The sequence below is a fragment of the Ostrinia nubilalis genome, chromosome 7 (assembly GCF_963855985.1).
Source record: "Ostrinia nubilalis chromosome 7, ilOstNubi1.1, whole genome shotgun sequence".
Taxonomy (NCBI): Eukaryota; Metazoa; Arthropoda; class Insecta; order Lepidoptera; family Crambidae; genus Ostrinia; species Ostrinia nubilalis.
Window position 1 is genome coordinate 15,228,692 of NC_087094.1, and position 14,748 is coordinate 15,243,439.

At 34.1% G+C, this 14,748-nt stretch overlaps 1 protein-coding gene across 1 annotated transcript in view; it reads left to right on the plus strand.

Annotated features, from left to right (window-relative positions):
• The first annotated feature begins 2,078 nt into the window (after positions 1–2,078).
• The window catches only part of LOC135073397 (DNA-binding protein D-ETS-4-like), a 51,019-nt gene continuing 38,349 nt past the window's right edge, over positions 2,079–14,748 (plus strand). Inside the window, exon 1 of the mRNA XM_063967575.1 lies at positions 2,079–2,308. Coding sequence (XP_063823645.1) covers positions 2,270–2,308 — 39 coding nt within the window. The 5' untranslated portion in view covers positions 2,079–2,269. The remainder of the gene's footprint in view (positions 2,309–14,748) is intronic.

Below are 14,748 nucleotides of genomic sequence, written 5' to 3' on the forward strand. Positions count from 1 at the left end.
AGCGTTAAAAGCTGCGAAGTCGCGAACTCAACAAAATCTCATGCGTTAGCAGACTTTGCCTGCCCTGGAGGTAGGGTTAAGCACAACCAGAGTGAAATTGGTATTTATGAAGACTCAAGGCTTCAAACTTTTTATTAATTAAATTCAAAAATCACTTGGATGCGCTTTTAAAAGACCTGAGATTGAAGAAATCCCTCGTTTTGCTTAAGCGGTACGCGGGAAAAAAGTACCTTGAAAAATTTTTTTCGAATGTTTTTTTTTTACCGTGGAGGAGAGTTACAAAAAAACAAAATTGTAAGTTGGATGCGTACATCAATGAAGAAGCACCAGCTTAATTTCGGCTGTCCAGCTAGGCCAGCTCTTATCGTCACTCAAGGTTTGGTAACATGTCTCAAATTTGGGCTTTTTTGAGGTATTTTTTGCATGAAAGGCATAAAAACGAATGCCATTCTGTATCAAAATTCAGTTCCCACAAAGCTTATGGAACCTTTTTCACATATCATGCTCAATAACAGACACTGGGAGTTCCAGCAGGATTCTGTGCCAGCTCATAGAGCGAAAAGCGCGCAAAATCCGCTCGTAGGGCGTAAAATTGACCTCAGCGGGCACGAAGTCTGGCCCTCATCCAGTCCAGACTCTAATCCGTTGGATTACAAAATATGGCAACATTTGTAGAAGAAGGCCTGCTTTATGCCTCATACTGATTTAGAGTCCCTCAAGGCATCCTATATTAAATCAGCCGCCGATATTGATACGAAACTCGCTCGTGTTTCTAGAGACCACTGACCGCGCAGTTTGAACCCTTGTATTCATAATTGCAAGGAAAATTTGAAATAATTTTTATAAGCATTAAATCTTTTTTTTAGTACCTTTCTATTGGTATATAAATGATTACCGTAAAAACAAATATAGTATCAATTATTTCACTATAAACATGTGACAGAACTTATGACCCGACTAAGTAGATACCAGGTTGGGAATCACTGAACAAGGAACAGAGACTGTAGCGTATTTAGGTACTGGTCAAAATTATTCTTTTCAGTAATGCAACCTTGAGAAAGTGGTTTAAGTCGTCATTTGGTTTGCTCTAAAAGTAGCTACAAACAGCGATGCATTTATGTTGATTCCTGGTTCTAAAGATATTTAATAGGATTCAATTTATCAATTATTGCTATTTTAATATCTATTTTATTTAAAGTCCATTATAGTTAATTGTAAACATTTACTATCACCAGTACATGAAACTTATAGATACATCATACGTTTTACAAAGGCCTATGAATTTCTACAAAATGGAAACCCTCCAACTTGAACTCGTCAATTTCGATGAAGTCTTACTAGTGGTCGCTCGAGACTTAGTCCACCTGTATTCCCTTGACTTGCCTTATTTTACCACCATAAATCATCCATGTGCGAAAAAAATTTCCACCTTCTTAAAAAAAAACTATTTTATTTTTTCATCAGGATAAAACATTTATGTGTTAAGTGAGTAGCATTCTTGCTAAACGAAAATCGGTTCTATTTTGGGTATTTTTCATATTTAATATAAAAAAGCGTATGAAATTTTCATACAGAGGCAGCTTTTCACCAAACATCTAAGCAAAAACAATTTACAAAAAATTGATAGAGACTTTGAAAACTTTGTTGTTGCACTTTGTTTTTCCTTGCTCTACTATATTTTTCATCACAAAACGTTTTGCGACTGTTTCGTATATTATTCTATTGACATTTTAAATGTTGTATAATGCAATCCATAACAGCCTTATTTTTATCTGATTTCACAATAGTACTTTGATGTTTGACTGTCAGCGCTGTATAAAAATACATATAAAAAGCAATCCAAAGTTAACTTTTAATTAAGCTAATAGGAAAACCTTTTTGTGTCGCCACCTATATACTTATCTCCACTAGGTAGGTAGTATTTCATTGGAAAATGCAAAAAAATCTCCGTTCGACCACAGCGATTCGAAGTAGAGCAAAGTAGGTCGGCTCGATCGGGGGACTTCGGGCGTTCTCGGCTTTCTTCGTGAGCGCTCGGTTTACTGCGTGCGCGCTTAGGCGCATACACCATTGACGCCGCCCCGGTCGCAGTCGCGTCAAAGTATCGGAGAATTTTCCCCTAAATTACGTCACGGGATGAAAACATACACCGCGAATCACGCGCAAATTATGAACTGAACCGCACACTGCAATAACTTTTGTAATTATTATTATCGCTTACAAAAAACTGAATAAACTACAAGTGAACCGTGTTGGACTGTTTGAAAACATGTTGTGGGAGTCTACTTTTCTCGAGGAGCCAGATACGGTGAGTTACTTTATTGTATATTGTAAATTCCAATTAAATATTAACTGTGCGTATCTAAATCTATTATTAATATGCTTTTGAATTATGAAACTGAGCCGGTTCCGCACACACTGACAGCCGTCGCGGACGGGCCGCGCGTGTGTGCGTAACTTTCTAGTTTTCGCTCGGGCGTATTTACATCGGACGTGCACAGTTTTTCATAATATAAAACACATGGAAGCGTTTAAGGGGTTTTCGTGTAAATATTCATCACACACCACACGTTCGCTGGTTAGAATCGCGATTGAATGTAAATAAATACGGTTTTGAGAGACGTGTGTCACGATTCTAGGCTTGCTATGAAAATTCTAATGGATTTACTTAAAAGCTCTGGGAAAATGCCACGGTCACATTTACTGGAAGCTCTATTGTTTGTGCAACATAATGTATGTGTTAAACCTAATTAACACGATGTACGAACACGTTTCGAGTCTGTTTCTCTAGTTATATGCCATTAAGTTATTTTTTGTCTTGGTGCCAGGTGTGTTATCTTTAACGCTTGTTTGATCTAAGCTTTCAGGTTTGGCAGGTTTTGGGAGGTTTAATTTGATGCATATTGACCATTTATGACGAATAATTTAACAATAATCGTATTTAAAGTTGTCGAGATTCAATAAAGGCAATAGTTTAGATACAAAGGTATCTATCTATTTATCTAATCCGCCGTGGCAACAACGCTATCATGCCCACATTGATGACGCCACGCCACGCGCCACGTCATGGCAAATACAGTTCAAGTGTTCAATCTTTTGTTATGAACATTGAAATAAGTAACTTGTCAAAGCTCATCCTCGTGAAAAGAACTTTAAGTAGGTACAGACAGCAACATTATCAGACTTTTCGTTGCAAAATCACTTCTATTAAAAGAACAAAAGAGACCAAAGTGTTTAGCTTAACGTGCTGTCGACTGTACTTTGTAGGTCTAAAGAGGTAATAGTACCGTCAGCATAAAAGTATGGTTTTGTTTTTCTCATTTTTTTCTAAAAATCGACTTTTTAACATAAACTCTATTTCTTATTGGTGCTGACTGTACCTACACACGGCATCTGTCCATGTTTGTCTCATCATTAAATGACCATTTGGCCAAGTTTATTGACCTAACTAAGAACAAACTCTTAAGGTGCGTCCACACATTGGACTATTATTTCCAAGTTTGGCCCCAACAGCCTTTTACTGTATCAAATGGCTATCACACATTGGCTCCAATCAAATCAAACTATTTGTCAGACGTAGGTGGACATAGATGGACAATGTTTTAGCAAAACAATTTTATTCTTATAGTGCTCGTGCATTCACTCACTTCATTTAGTGATTCACACGCTATTCTCTTCGCGCTTAATCGAGTCACAGAAACCATCAATATCCCGCCATATTGGATTTGTTACTAGATGGTGGGATCCTTGCCTTATTAGGTACCTAATGTTCAAACTCGATACACACACACTATTGGTTCCAAGATTGTAAATATTGGTACAACAAATATAACCAATGTGTGGACGCGGCTTTATACACGTATGTATAATATGTATTTCCTATTAATAAAAAAAAAAGATCTTGTAAATATAACCATCATCATCATTTGCAAATATAACCATCATCATCATTTGTAAATATTGTCTCGCATCAATGTCTTTTTCAGTTTGCTCGTAGAAAATTGCGAGAAACTATCCTACTCTCTCAAAACTTAATAAAAGTAACCTAATAATAACAACATCCAATTAAAAAAAAAACATTGATTCTGGTAGCAAAATACCAGTTAAAAAAAAAAAAAAAAACTACGAAGCTCAAGCTAAAGGTACTAAGAAATTGTAGAAATATACAAAAGATTCCTAGAGTCAAACATTGGCCTTAGTTTGGTCAAGCTTATTGTTTCAGCTGTAGCTTGCTGTGTCAGAATTATACATAACTAGCGGTCGCCCGCCACTTCGTATGCGAGGATCCCGTTTTACCCCCTTAAAGGCTGAATTTTGCAAAATCCCGTCTTAGTAAGTACCTACATTCTAAAAGGAAACCTCATGCAAAATTTGAGACATCTAGAACTTGTAGTTTCGGAGATGAGTGAGTCCGCCTTTTTAAATATACCTTTCCGCCCGCGGTTTCGCCCGCGTGGAATTTTTCGGTTTTTTTAATAACCTATGACACTCGGTAATAATGTGGCTGTCTATTAGTGAAATAATTTTTAAAATCGATTCAGTAGATCCCGAGATAACCCCATACAATTTAACAAATATACAAACACACAAACTTTACCTCTTTATACTACAAAATATTAGTATAGATAAGCTAACTCTACTAAAGCTTAAAAAACGTATAGTCTTATTTGCCACAATATTGCTACGAATATTTGAGGTTATTACCGCCAACACAAAGGACTTTAATCCGCATCAATCTCAAATCCTAAAATAACCTTCCGAGACCCTTTATTCTTCCAATTTTATTCCGTGTTTGTAAAATAACGTACAATAGACAAGTTGCCTGAAGGTAAAACGAATTAGGCAGGTGAAGACAATGAAAGATCTTCCCAAAGTCTGCACGAACTTGTAAAGCGACCTAAGGAACTCTTATTAGACTGCTTGGAACTTATAAGACAACTAAGGAACAGTTATTAAGGTAACAACGATCTTGGGAAAATGAACATTCTATTCCAAAAAAATACACTCTACTCCATAATAAACTTTATAAAATTTTGAAGAATATTATTGGTATAAAATAAAGAACAACTATTTAAATAAGGGCCAATTGGAGTAGATATTTTGGGTAAATACCTTACAAACCTATTATCAAGAAAAATACAGTCTACTTTATTAATGATTTTGCTATAAAAATATACTCATAGGTATAACTGCTGACTGTACTTTGACTCTACATTTTTTATACACAGTTTACTTTTCCTAGGTATCAAATGAAAAATAATTAAATAGTACTTATAATATCTTTTATAGTATCTTTTTTGATTAAGTAATTATTTATCTATTGATAGTTTCATCACATGATTCATTCAGAAGCTGTTTACTTCATTATCTATACTTATAATAAATCTGTAGAGAGGTCAATTCTGTACATGAAATATATTTTCAAAATAACTATCAGGGGGTGATTAGTGATCGATACTGATGCCAAAAATGCAATCAGTAAAATTTTTGTCTGTCTGTCTGTCTGTCTGTCTGTCTGTCTGTATGTTCCTTATAGAAACAAAAACTACTCGACGGATTTTAACGAAACTTGGTACAATTATTCTTCATACTCCTGGGCAGGTTATAGTATACTTAGGAATTCCCACGGGAACGGGAATTAGCGGGAAAATCCTTTTGTATGAAAAATCTAAACCGATTAAGTTAGACGCTTGAAATTTGGCATGCAGGTACCTTAGGAAACTTAAAGCTCAGTTACAACAGGATATTGCAAAATTCCCACGGCAACGGGAGTTAGCGGGAAAAAACATTTGTATGAAAAAATCTAAACCGCGTAAGATAGATGAAGGGGGTAAAACGGGATCCACGCGTACGAAGTCGCGGGTGGCCGCTAGTTATCAATAATCACGGCAAATTTGTTTAAAAATAAACATCGAAGTAATAATCTTGCTTGATCTTTTCTCCAATAAAGTAATTAGACAGGTAATGACGTCATTAAGTTTAGTTTTAATGTCACCGTTTGCTTTTACTTGCCGACAGTATTCAAGACGGTGTTTAGTCAGTTAGTACTAAACTAACTGGTTTTATGAAAGTTTAGTGGCATGTTAAATGAGTATGTTTTGTATAAATGCTTATTTTTGTACATTAGCTTCATTTTGGTTGCTCTTACGCAAAAAAGTCAGTACTTATTCAAAGGGTTTTTATACATGCATGTGTAGAAATCTAGAATAATTGAGAGATCATTTATTTTGTTAATTATATGTGCGTATAATTTATAGATTTTGTAGAGTATCTAACAAATACAAATACGAGTATGTTTGACTTATTTGAATATATGTGACAAATTAATTTACACGAGTATATTTTTTTACTCCCGTAGCCCCTCGTACTAAGCTAAATATGCTTGTATCACGAGTGAGCTCACCACAATAGTCGAGCGGCGGCGGGGACCGAACCCGCGTTCCCCGGATTACAAGTCAGCCAGTCCGACCCCTTCACCGTTCGGCTATCGTGGCTTCAAAAAAATTAAGAGATAATTTACGCAAAGCAAATAGATGCCTTGACTTTAACTTAACTAACCGTACTGCTATACAATAATAGCAAAAGTTTTTGCTATAAAGTACATTTATTATGTTTTATAATTAATTTAGTAAATACAAAAACCGTTAATGGCACGTCCCATTACACTGTGTAGGTAAAAAATATACAGCAAAAAGTTTAAGTATGTTTGTTAGGATGATCACAGTAGCTGTAAGTTTAAACCGATTATTGCAAAACGTGGAGCCACGTAAATAGGCAATTAAACTAATTAATGTTTACACGATAATTCAATTGATAAATAAAGTTACAACGCAATTTGTAAACATATTTATTTGTACTATGAACCGTTTGGTATAATTACGAGAAAATACATTTAATGCGTATAATTGTGAGTGCTATTACTGTTTTCTCTACATTTCTACTGATATTAGTCATCGACTCACTTATCCAAAACAAAAACTTGAATAACGATATTTGAGATAAAACATAGTTTTCTTTATTTTCATCATGCAAAAATCTAAATTTGGACAGATTATTGATAAATGTTATAAAAATCTGTTTATTTTTTCAAAGGTTTTGAAAATTAAAGTAACAAATGATCATTGTATGAAAAAACAAAAGCCTAGACTGAAATATCATACCTGATAACTACTCTCATTTATTCTAAAACTGAACTGAACGAATAAAAAGTTAAAAAAAAAATTTGGTAATACTGAAAGATGGTTAAAAAGTCTCATTTTTTAAAACTCGCACACTGACTGATGTTAAAATATTGTCCATCTAATTGTTGTGAGTAGAAGATTCTCGACGATAATCACTTAAATGTAATATGCCGTTAGGCTAATTAAGTGACTAAAAATAATTAATTATAGGCAGCAAATTGCATCTGTTTATCGATTGTTTATTATGTCTCATCAAATGTAAACATTAGTTATGATGACATTTACGCCCAACAACGTCACTTATATTAGCTAACTCAAGCTTACTCCACAGCACATTATACTATACATTATTAGTTGTAAAAAAGAACCTATTGCAAACTAGTTAAGATTACACTTTATCCTGATGTGCCGTATCGTAAAATTTCAGGCATCTATATCTATAAAACCAAAAGGTTGACTGATTGACTGACTGACTCACTTACTCATCACGAATTCTCAGAAATTACAAGTGCTAGGAGTCTTAAATTTTACATGGGAGTTTAGAACGTAGGTACTCACTAAGACGGGAATCTGCAAAATTCAACCCCTCAGGTGGTAAAACGGGATTCAAGCGAACGAAGTCGCGGGCGGCCGCTAGTCTACTAATAAAAGTGGAAAGTACCTAGTTAATTGGGAAACGTGAAAAGAAAACGGACTGTTATTTCAAGATGATTTAATTTATTTATAATGGAAGAATATAAGGAGACCATAATTCCATCGACTTATCTCAATGAAGCAATATTTCTTGGCGAAATACCAAAGTTTTTGTTTACGTTGACTCATGCTATCCTATAGAATGTACCTACTTTATGAAGCGTTATTTGATTTGTGAGTCAACTTCGGAAAAACAGTTGAAAGAAACTAAAAACCCTTTGATCTATCTATCACGAAAGATTATCAGTTCATTGGAAATAGATTATTTCAATATTTACTTATTTGCACGCCACACTATAAAGATTTTGTTCTATTTAAGTCTTAAGATACAGACAGATTCTAATTTCTAATAGAGCCCCAAAGGTGAGCAAAGGTTTTTTTTCTATGTCCTCACAGCTATTTTAGTCCAATACCAACATTTGTCACCACAAAAAATGGTGAATACGTGTATTTGTCCGCGAAGATGTGTCGCAAACATTTGTAGAGTATGAACTTTAGGTAGATACGTCATCAATTGTGACGTAATAACCAATTTCCAGAAAGAAATTGTAAAATAGTGAATAACAAAAATATTACCAAGTCGAGTTGTGTAAAAAATATAAAAGCTAGACAAATAGAGCGTAAAATTGATGATGACGAGTGCATACAAATCATCATAGATTGTGAAATACATGTTCTTCAGTCTTTCACTAATAATATAGCATAATAACGGTAAATGTTCGTCTAATAAATAAGATTCTAAAGGTGTATGGATGAAGTCATAATACTTAAATCGATAAATTGTATTGTTTTTGTATCTAACGAGACTTTGGGACTTTCCATCAACATTTATCTACCTTTTGTAACTATGCAATAACACGTAATTGCAGTATTCTATTCAAGCTCTTTCATTGAAGACGGATTACAGCACATTTCTAAAATAAAATATTAAAGCAAGTAGATAACTAAAAAGTCAAGAATAACAAAAACATTGAAAACAAAACATTTTTGTGTAGGTAAATACAATTTTTATCAAGACTAAAAATATTTTCAACTGTAATAGAATATTAAATACCTACGTTTGATTGCCGATCTTCTAATAGAAACAATAATTTCGGTCGACTCAAAAGGATCGAATCGAGTGGTATCATTTAGGTACTATTTAATTCAATTATGTTTTGTTTAAAACTACAACCGATTGATAAATAAATAAAAAATAATCTAACTAACGTCAGTTATCACCGAATCATTGCGCAACATTGCTGAAAACAAAATAATTCGATACTTATTATGCCTTAATGATCTATAGATCTCTAATTATGGGTGCTATAACTGTACAATTACGTGTTTCAACCGCTAAATGTGCCTAATTAATTTTATTGGCTCGATTTAACTTAGATAATGTTTATTGTTTTTCCATTTTTAATTAAAAAGAAAAACGCTCAACTGTTTTCTGCCAATTAAATAAAATAGAAGTTGTATTAATTGAGAATAAAATATTTTATTCATTAATTAGGAACGATTTCATTGTTTTTATTTTGATAAGTCACCATTGCAGTGTAAAAGCCATTATTATATTCTAATAGGGTGCGGCAAATCATAATTTTAAGATACCCCATATAATACAACTTTCTGTCGGTAGTTTGGTCGGGCATGTATGAAAATTCGCAATTTTAGAATACATAGCTTGCTATCGGTCGATTCTGTATACAAATTGAAAGCCTACTAAGTCTGTAATTGCAGTGTGTGGTGAGACTTATAAAAAACACAATATTGGTTAAATATATTAGAGCGATAAAATCGCATCAAATTAAATATTTACTACGTTGATTTCTATAAAAATGCTTTAATTATTGCACATTATGATGAACCATGAAAGTAATTAATAAGCAATGTAGACGCGATAGCCGCAGTTTGTGATGCGTGGCCACACATTATTACTTCAATTACCGCGCTTTCTGCGCAACCTGCCGGCTGATGGTAGAGACGGGGTAAAAATGGTAAAACAATACCCTTTCTTTCGAACTTTTCTTCATTAATTAATCATTCATTTATTGCAAATACCTTTTGCTAACACCCGATCCTTTTAAAATGACATAGTGTAGCATGTGATCCTGTCGCCTGTGGGCTTAGTGTGAGTTTACATCAAACGTCTTTACTAATGACAGCGTAAAAAAATAACATTAAATGTATGACGGATTGTACAGCGACCCTTGCGGATACTTTCAAGAACTAAAATCTTCATATATTTTTTAAATGCGCTCACTAGTGACGACGATTGATGTAAACCCACACTAAGCATTCTGTTAACGACCAATAAAAAAATTGACAAAAAGGTTTCTGTTCAAAATATTGTCTTTTAATTGAATAATTAGAAAGTAATTTAAAAATAAACCAAAAAGCCCAAGTGGCCTTAGACTTTTGACAGATAAACTCACTTCCCGAAGACCTTGCTTCATCAATTCTATTTGAACAATGCAGTTGATATATCTAAGTCTATGATCTAAGTTACTTCCGGCATTGTCTGCTTAAATCACTAGGGTCAACGAAAATAAATGTTAACGAATTATTCAAGCACGATCTGAAGAAAAAACAACTGGTTTTTATACACTTTACTATTGATAGAGACATGTGGTGTAAAAACCTATAATGTGATTTTAAGTTAAAATTAAGGTGTTTATTTTTATCGATATTTTGATGATATTTTTAGATATTAAATAAATCATTACCAAGTCGATTATTGCTATTAGGTGTGTATTTTGAGCACAACTACATATTTATTACTTTTTATGTTACAGACATTACCTACGTAACTAATCGAAAAATACTTTTTGAATTTTTAACTATGAATCTGCCCGGTAGTCCAGTCAATGAATGCCTTAACGACGGTGTAGAGAGAAATCCGTGGAACACAATTTCTGACCTCGGGACTTTATTTAGCCTAGTTAGATGGTGAACATAGCAAAAGTCCCCGCCCTTAGCCCTTGAGCCGGCGGGGAGAGGGGGGTTTAAAGGTACCACTTTTCGGTTTTTCGCTTAATCCTCGGAAACTATGCGTCCTAGTGACATGACTACTATATCTAAAGAACCGTTTGAGGCATATTTATGAAATTTGAAACTGATGTATATCTTGCAAGTCTCAACACATGAGCCAAATTTGAAGTGTTAATGCACAGTAGTTTTTGAGTGATGAGGAGTCAAAAGTGACTCAAAGTGGTTCGTCTAAATATACGCACGGTGCAGTCCCCTCCCTGGAACTAGGCTTAACATGCTCCCGCATGTCTAGAATGATTGCTCAATGTTGATTTAGTCGATTTTCTCCTGAAAGGAACATGTAAGACAACAATAAAATTTCCAATTTTACAGACCTTCTAGAGCAGATGCCGCAAAAACTATACAAGATATAGAAAAACTTGACGGTCTCACCTGTAGCAAATTGAATAAGCTTTTTTTGGTTCATAGTAGTCATGTCACTAGGACGCATAGTTTCCGAGGATTAAGCGAAAAACCGAAAAGTGGCAACTTTAAACCCCCCTTTCCCCGCCGGCTCAAGGGCTAAGGGCGGGGACTTTTGCTATGTTCACCTCCTAACTAGTCTAAATAAAGTCCTGAAGTCAGAAATTGTGTTCTACAGTTTTCCATCTATAATGCTTTATTGACTGGACTACGGTGGCAAAATCAAATTACTAATTTGTACTATGATAGCCAGACTTTTTCCAATATTATAAGGGATTTTAATAACCGATAAAAACTTAAAATTGATTCAATTTGTTAGCATTTTATTGGCATAGGCACATCGGAAATTTGACATCATTGCAGATAATATGCTCAATACGCATACCTACATGAAAAACTTTACAAAGTAATCTTTAATTAATTAATGTATAATTAAGTATAATCCAATAATCGTGGCCCACTATTATCTGTATGACAGCGTCAGAATCAAGGCCTTCACTTAGTACTTGAACAAGAACTCGGAAGTTTGCCCTTTGAAGGTCGAAGCCCGCAAAAAACTAGTTGGTCAAATGGTAAACAACTTCGAGTAGTGTACAGTTCACTGTAGAAATAATTACCATTTTCCACTTCATCGATATACCACTACAATTAAAATCTCGCTTGATTTTAGATCTTAAACTAAAGACATAAAACGCAAAATACATGCCTGCGTCTCTACCACAAAAGACAAAAGAAGTCACGAATTTATGCTGCCAACTGTTCGCTGCACGAAGCTATAAAAAATGGATCTGGCTTTATGTCGAACCAGATATAACTGGCTGGCGAAAAAAAACACATAGCGACAAGATAAAAAGAACATAATCATATGGCGCAAAATTACCAGTTTCGTTCAGTCTGTCGCCTTTCGACTATTAAAGTTTTTTGTTTATGTGCTTAAATTTTATTACCTGGTTTTTAATCTGAATAATTCACGTTAAAGATATAGAGGTAAGTAAGTATCAATAATTGTACTTACATATTCATTTATATGTTAATTAACCGCAAGTGTATTAAAGTTAAAATTGTTTTAAAGCGTGAACATTTTTATAAGTATCGAAATTAAACCAAATGGGGTCTTTATTGGGATTTTAACAAAACGTTATGTATTTCCTTGGTTAATATTCTGATAATTTACAAAATGTATAGTTCTGGTAAACTGTAAAATCTTTTTTACTTATTTTTAACTCAATGTCAAAACTTTTCCTCCGTATGGCTTTTCATGCTACAAAATGAATTGTCAGATTATTCCAATTGAATTTGAATTGAATTTATTATACTTGAGACAAATCTGTACCAACTAAATGCATTTTAAAAGCGTAATTGAAATAAATCAAAGTCACGTTGTTACAAAAAACACCCAAATCGATTTAGCCGTGCAAAACGACATAATCATTTTAAAATGTCAAAAATAGTCTTTTGTCTGCTGGCCCGTATTATAAAACGAGACATAAATGAATCAACCAATCACAGACTGAATCAGTTTGTTCTTTAGTTTCGGGTGTCTTTTCTTAATACGGCTTCAAAATGTATTGGCCAATTAGACACGGCACACACTGTTTTTGATTACGTTTTTGCTGTCGGCTTACTGCCTTTTTGTTAGCAGACCGTAGCTAAAGATAATGTCCAAAAAGGTGATATCTTAATATTTTCCTTGTGGTAAATGCGGTAATTATGCAAATTTAACTAAAACTCAGTTCTTAGTGCAACGAAATAAAGCATATGAATTTAAATGAATAGGTACCAAGTAGGTGACCGACGACATCATAAAGGTAGCAGGAAGGCGCTGGACGCAGGCCGCTACCAACCGGGCAACATGGAAAGCATTGGGGGAGGCCTATGTTCAGTAGTGGACGTCGTATGGCTGAGGTGATGATGATGATGAGGTACCAAGTAACATTTTTTTAATCCTAAGATAAAATGTAAACCCCTTTGATTATATTTGTGTCTGTCTTGTTGGTTGCCCTAAATAAATAAAAAATCAAGCTGTAATTTAAGAAAGAACAAGTCAAAATTGTTTTCTATTTGGGAATTAAATAATAACGGATGGTTTGCACCGTTATTTCATCAATCATCATCACCGTTAGTGTTGTATCAATAACTTCAGTTTAACCTCGTTATCTCATGGTATTGAACCGAACATTTTCAGCATTAATTAAATTGAATTCTGGTTTAGTTTTTTCTTAATAAGCAAAAAATAGTATACAAATGTTCTAGAATTGATGACATTTTGAAATTAGTGTATCTTTTGCTATGCTTTACCTATAGGTACATATTGTTTTCTATTTATTAGAATAATTTGATTGTAAATAAGTAATTTTTCTCTGTTTGTTTGTTTAATCTGTTTAACCCTCAGTTTGCATGGTGACTATAACTTACGTTAAGTCAGGCCTGGCTCACTCCGCGCGGTACATCCGATAATTACCTACAGCGAAGCGCCCCGCCGGCGGGTATTATATCAGTCGAGTGTCACGCGCGCGCCCGTCAGGACGCTGGCGTGCGTTGTAGTACCTAATTCTATAATCGAAGTATTATTTAAAAATGGACATAAAGAGAAAGAAGTATTGTGCGGCGTTCGGGTGTTTAAATTCGAAAATAAATCTACCGGATTTATCTTTTTTTTCGCTTCTCAAAGATGCTGAAACTTTCAGCATCTTTGAGAAGCGAAAAGCCTGAAAGGTATGTTGGCCATGTAGGTAATCAATAATTCGTAGGATAGTATAGGAACCTAACCTACCATGACTACTGCTCAGAATGCGTTCGTTCGTTTCAGCCAAATGACGTCCACTACTGGACAAAGGCCTCTCCCAAGGTTTTCCATAATGAATGCGTACTTACCTACATACGTACCTCATTACAAATAAGTAAATTAATTATTTTTTCACTAGACAGCAACCCTAACAGCGTAAGAATAGTTCAGAGGCACGCGATAGAAAGAGACAAAACTTGTAGGTGAATAAAATTGTAGGTACGTAGTGCTGTGCGAGCTGAATTCCACTGTATCGCGTCGTAGCAAGACTCGCATTTATTTAAATCGTCTTGCGGAGTAATCCTTCTGTACCTGTACTATTACTTATTCTGTGGTTAAGTGTAAGGTGGAGACCCAGGGACTCCATATTTCAAATGAAGAAAAAATATACTAATACTTATAAAAGTTATATATTTTTTATTTGGTAACATAATATGGTTAATATACTATTAATTAGAAACAACAGAAATGGAAACATTAATTAAAATTCATTTAAAAAATAAAATTTTCATGAAGTCATAAAAATCACATAAAAATCGACATAGGCATTTTGTACCTCTTAAACTTAGAAAAAAAATTAACCAACATTTTTTTTCTCTCTAAATTATGTGGACATAACAGTCTTCTTGATAAATAATATGTAAATTGTTAGAA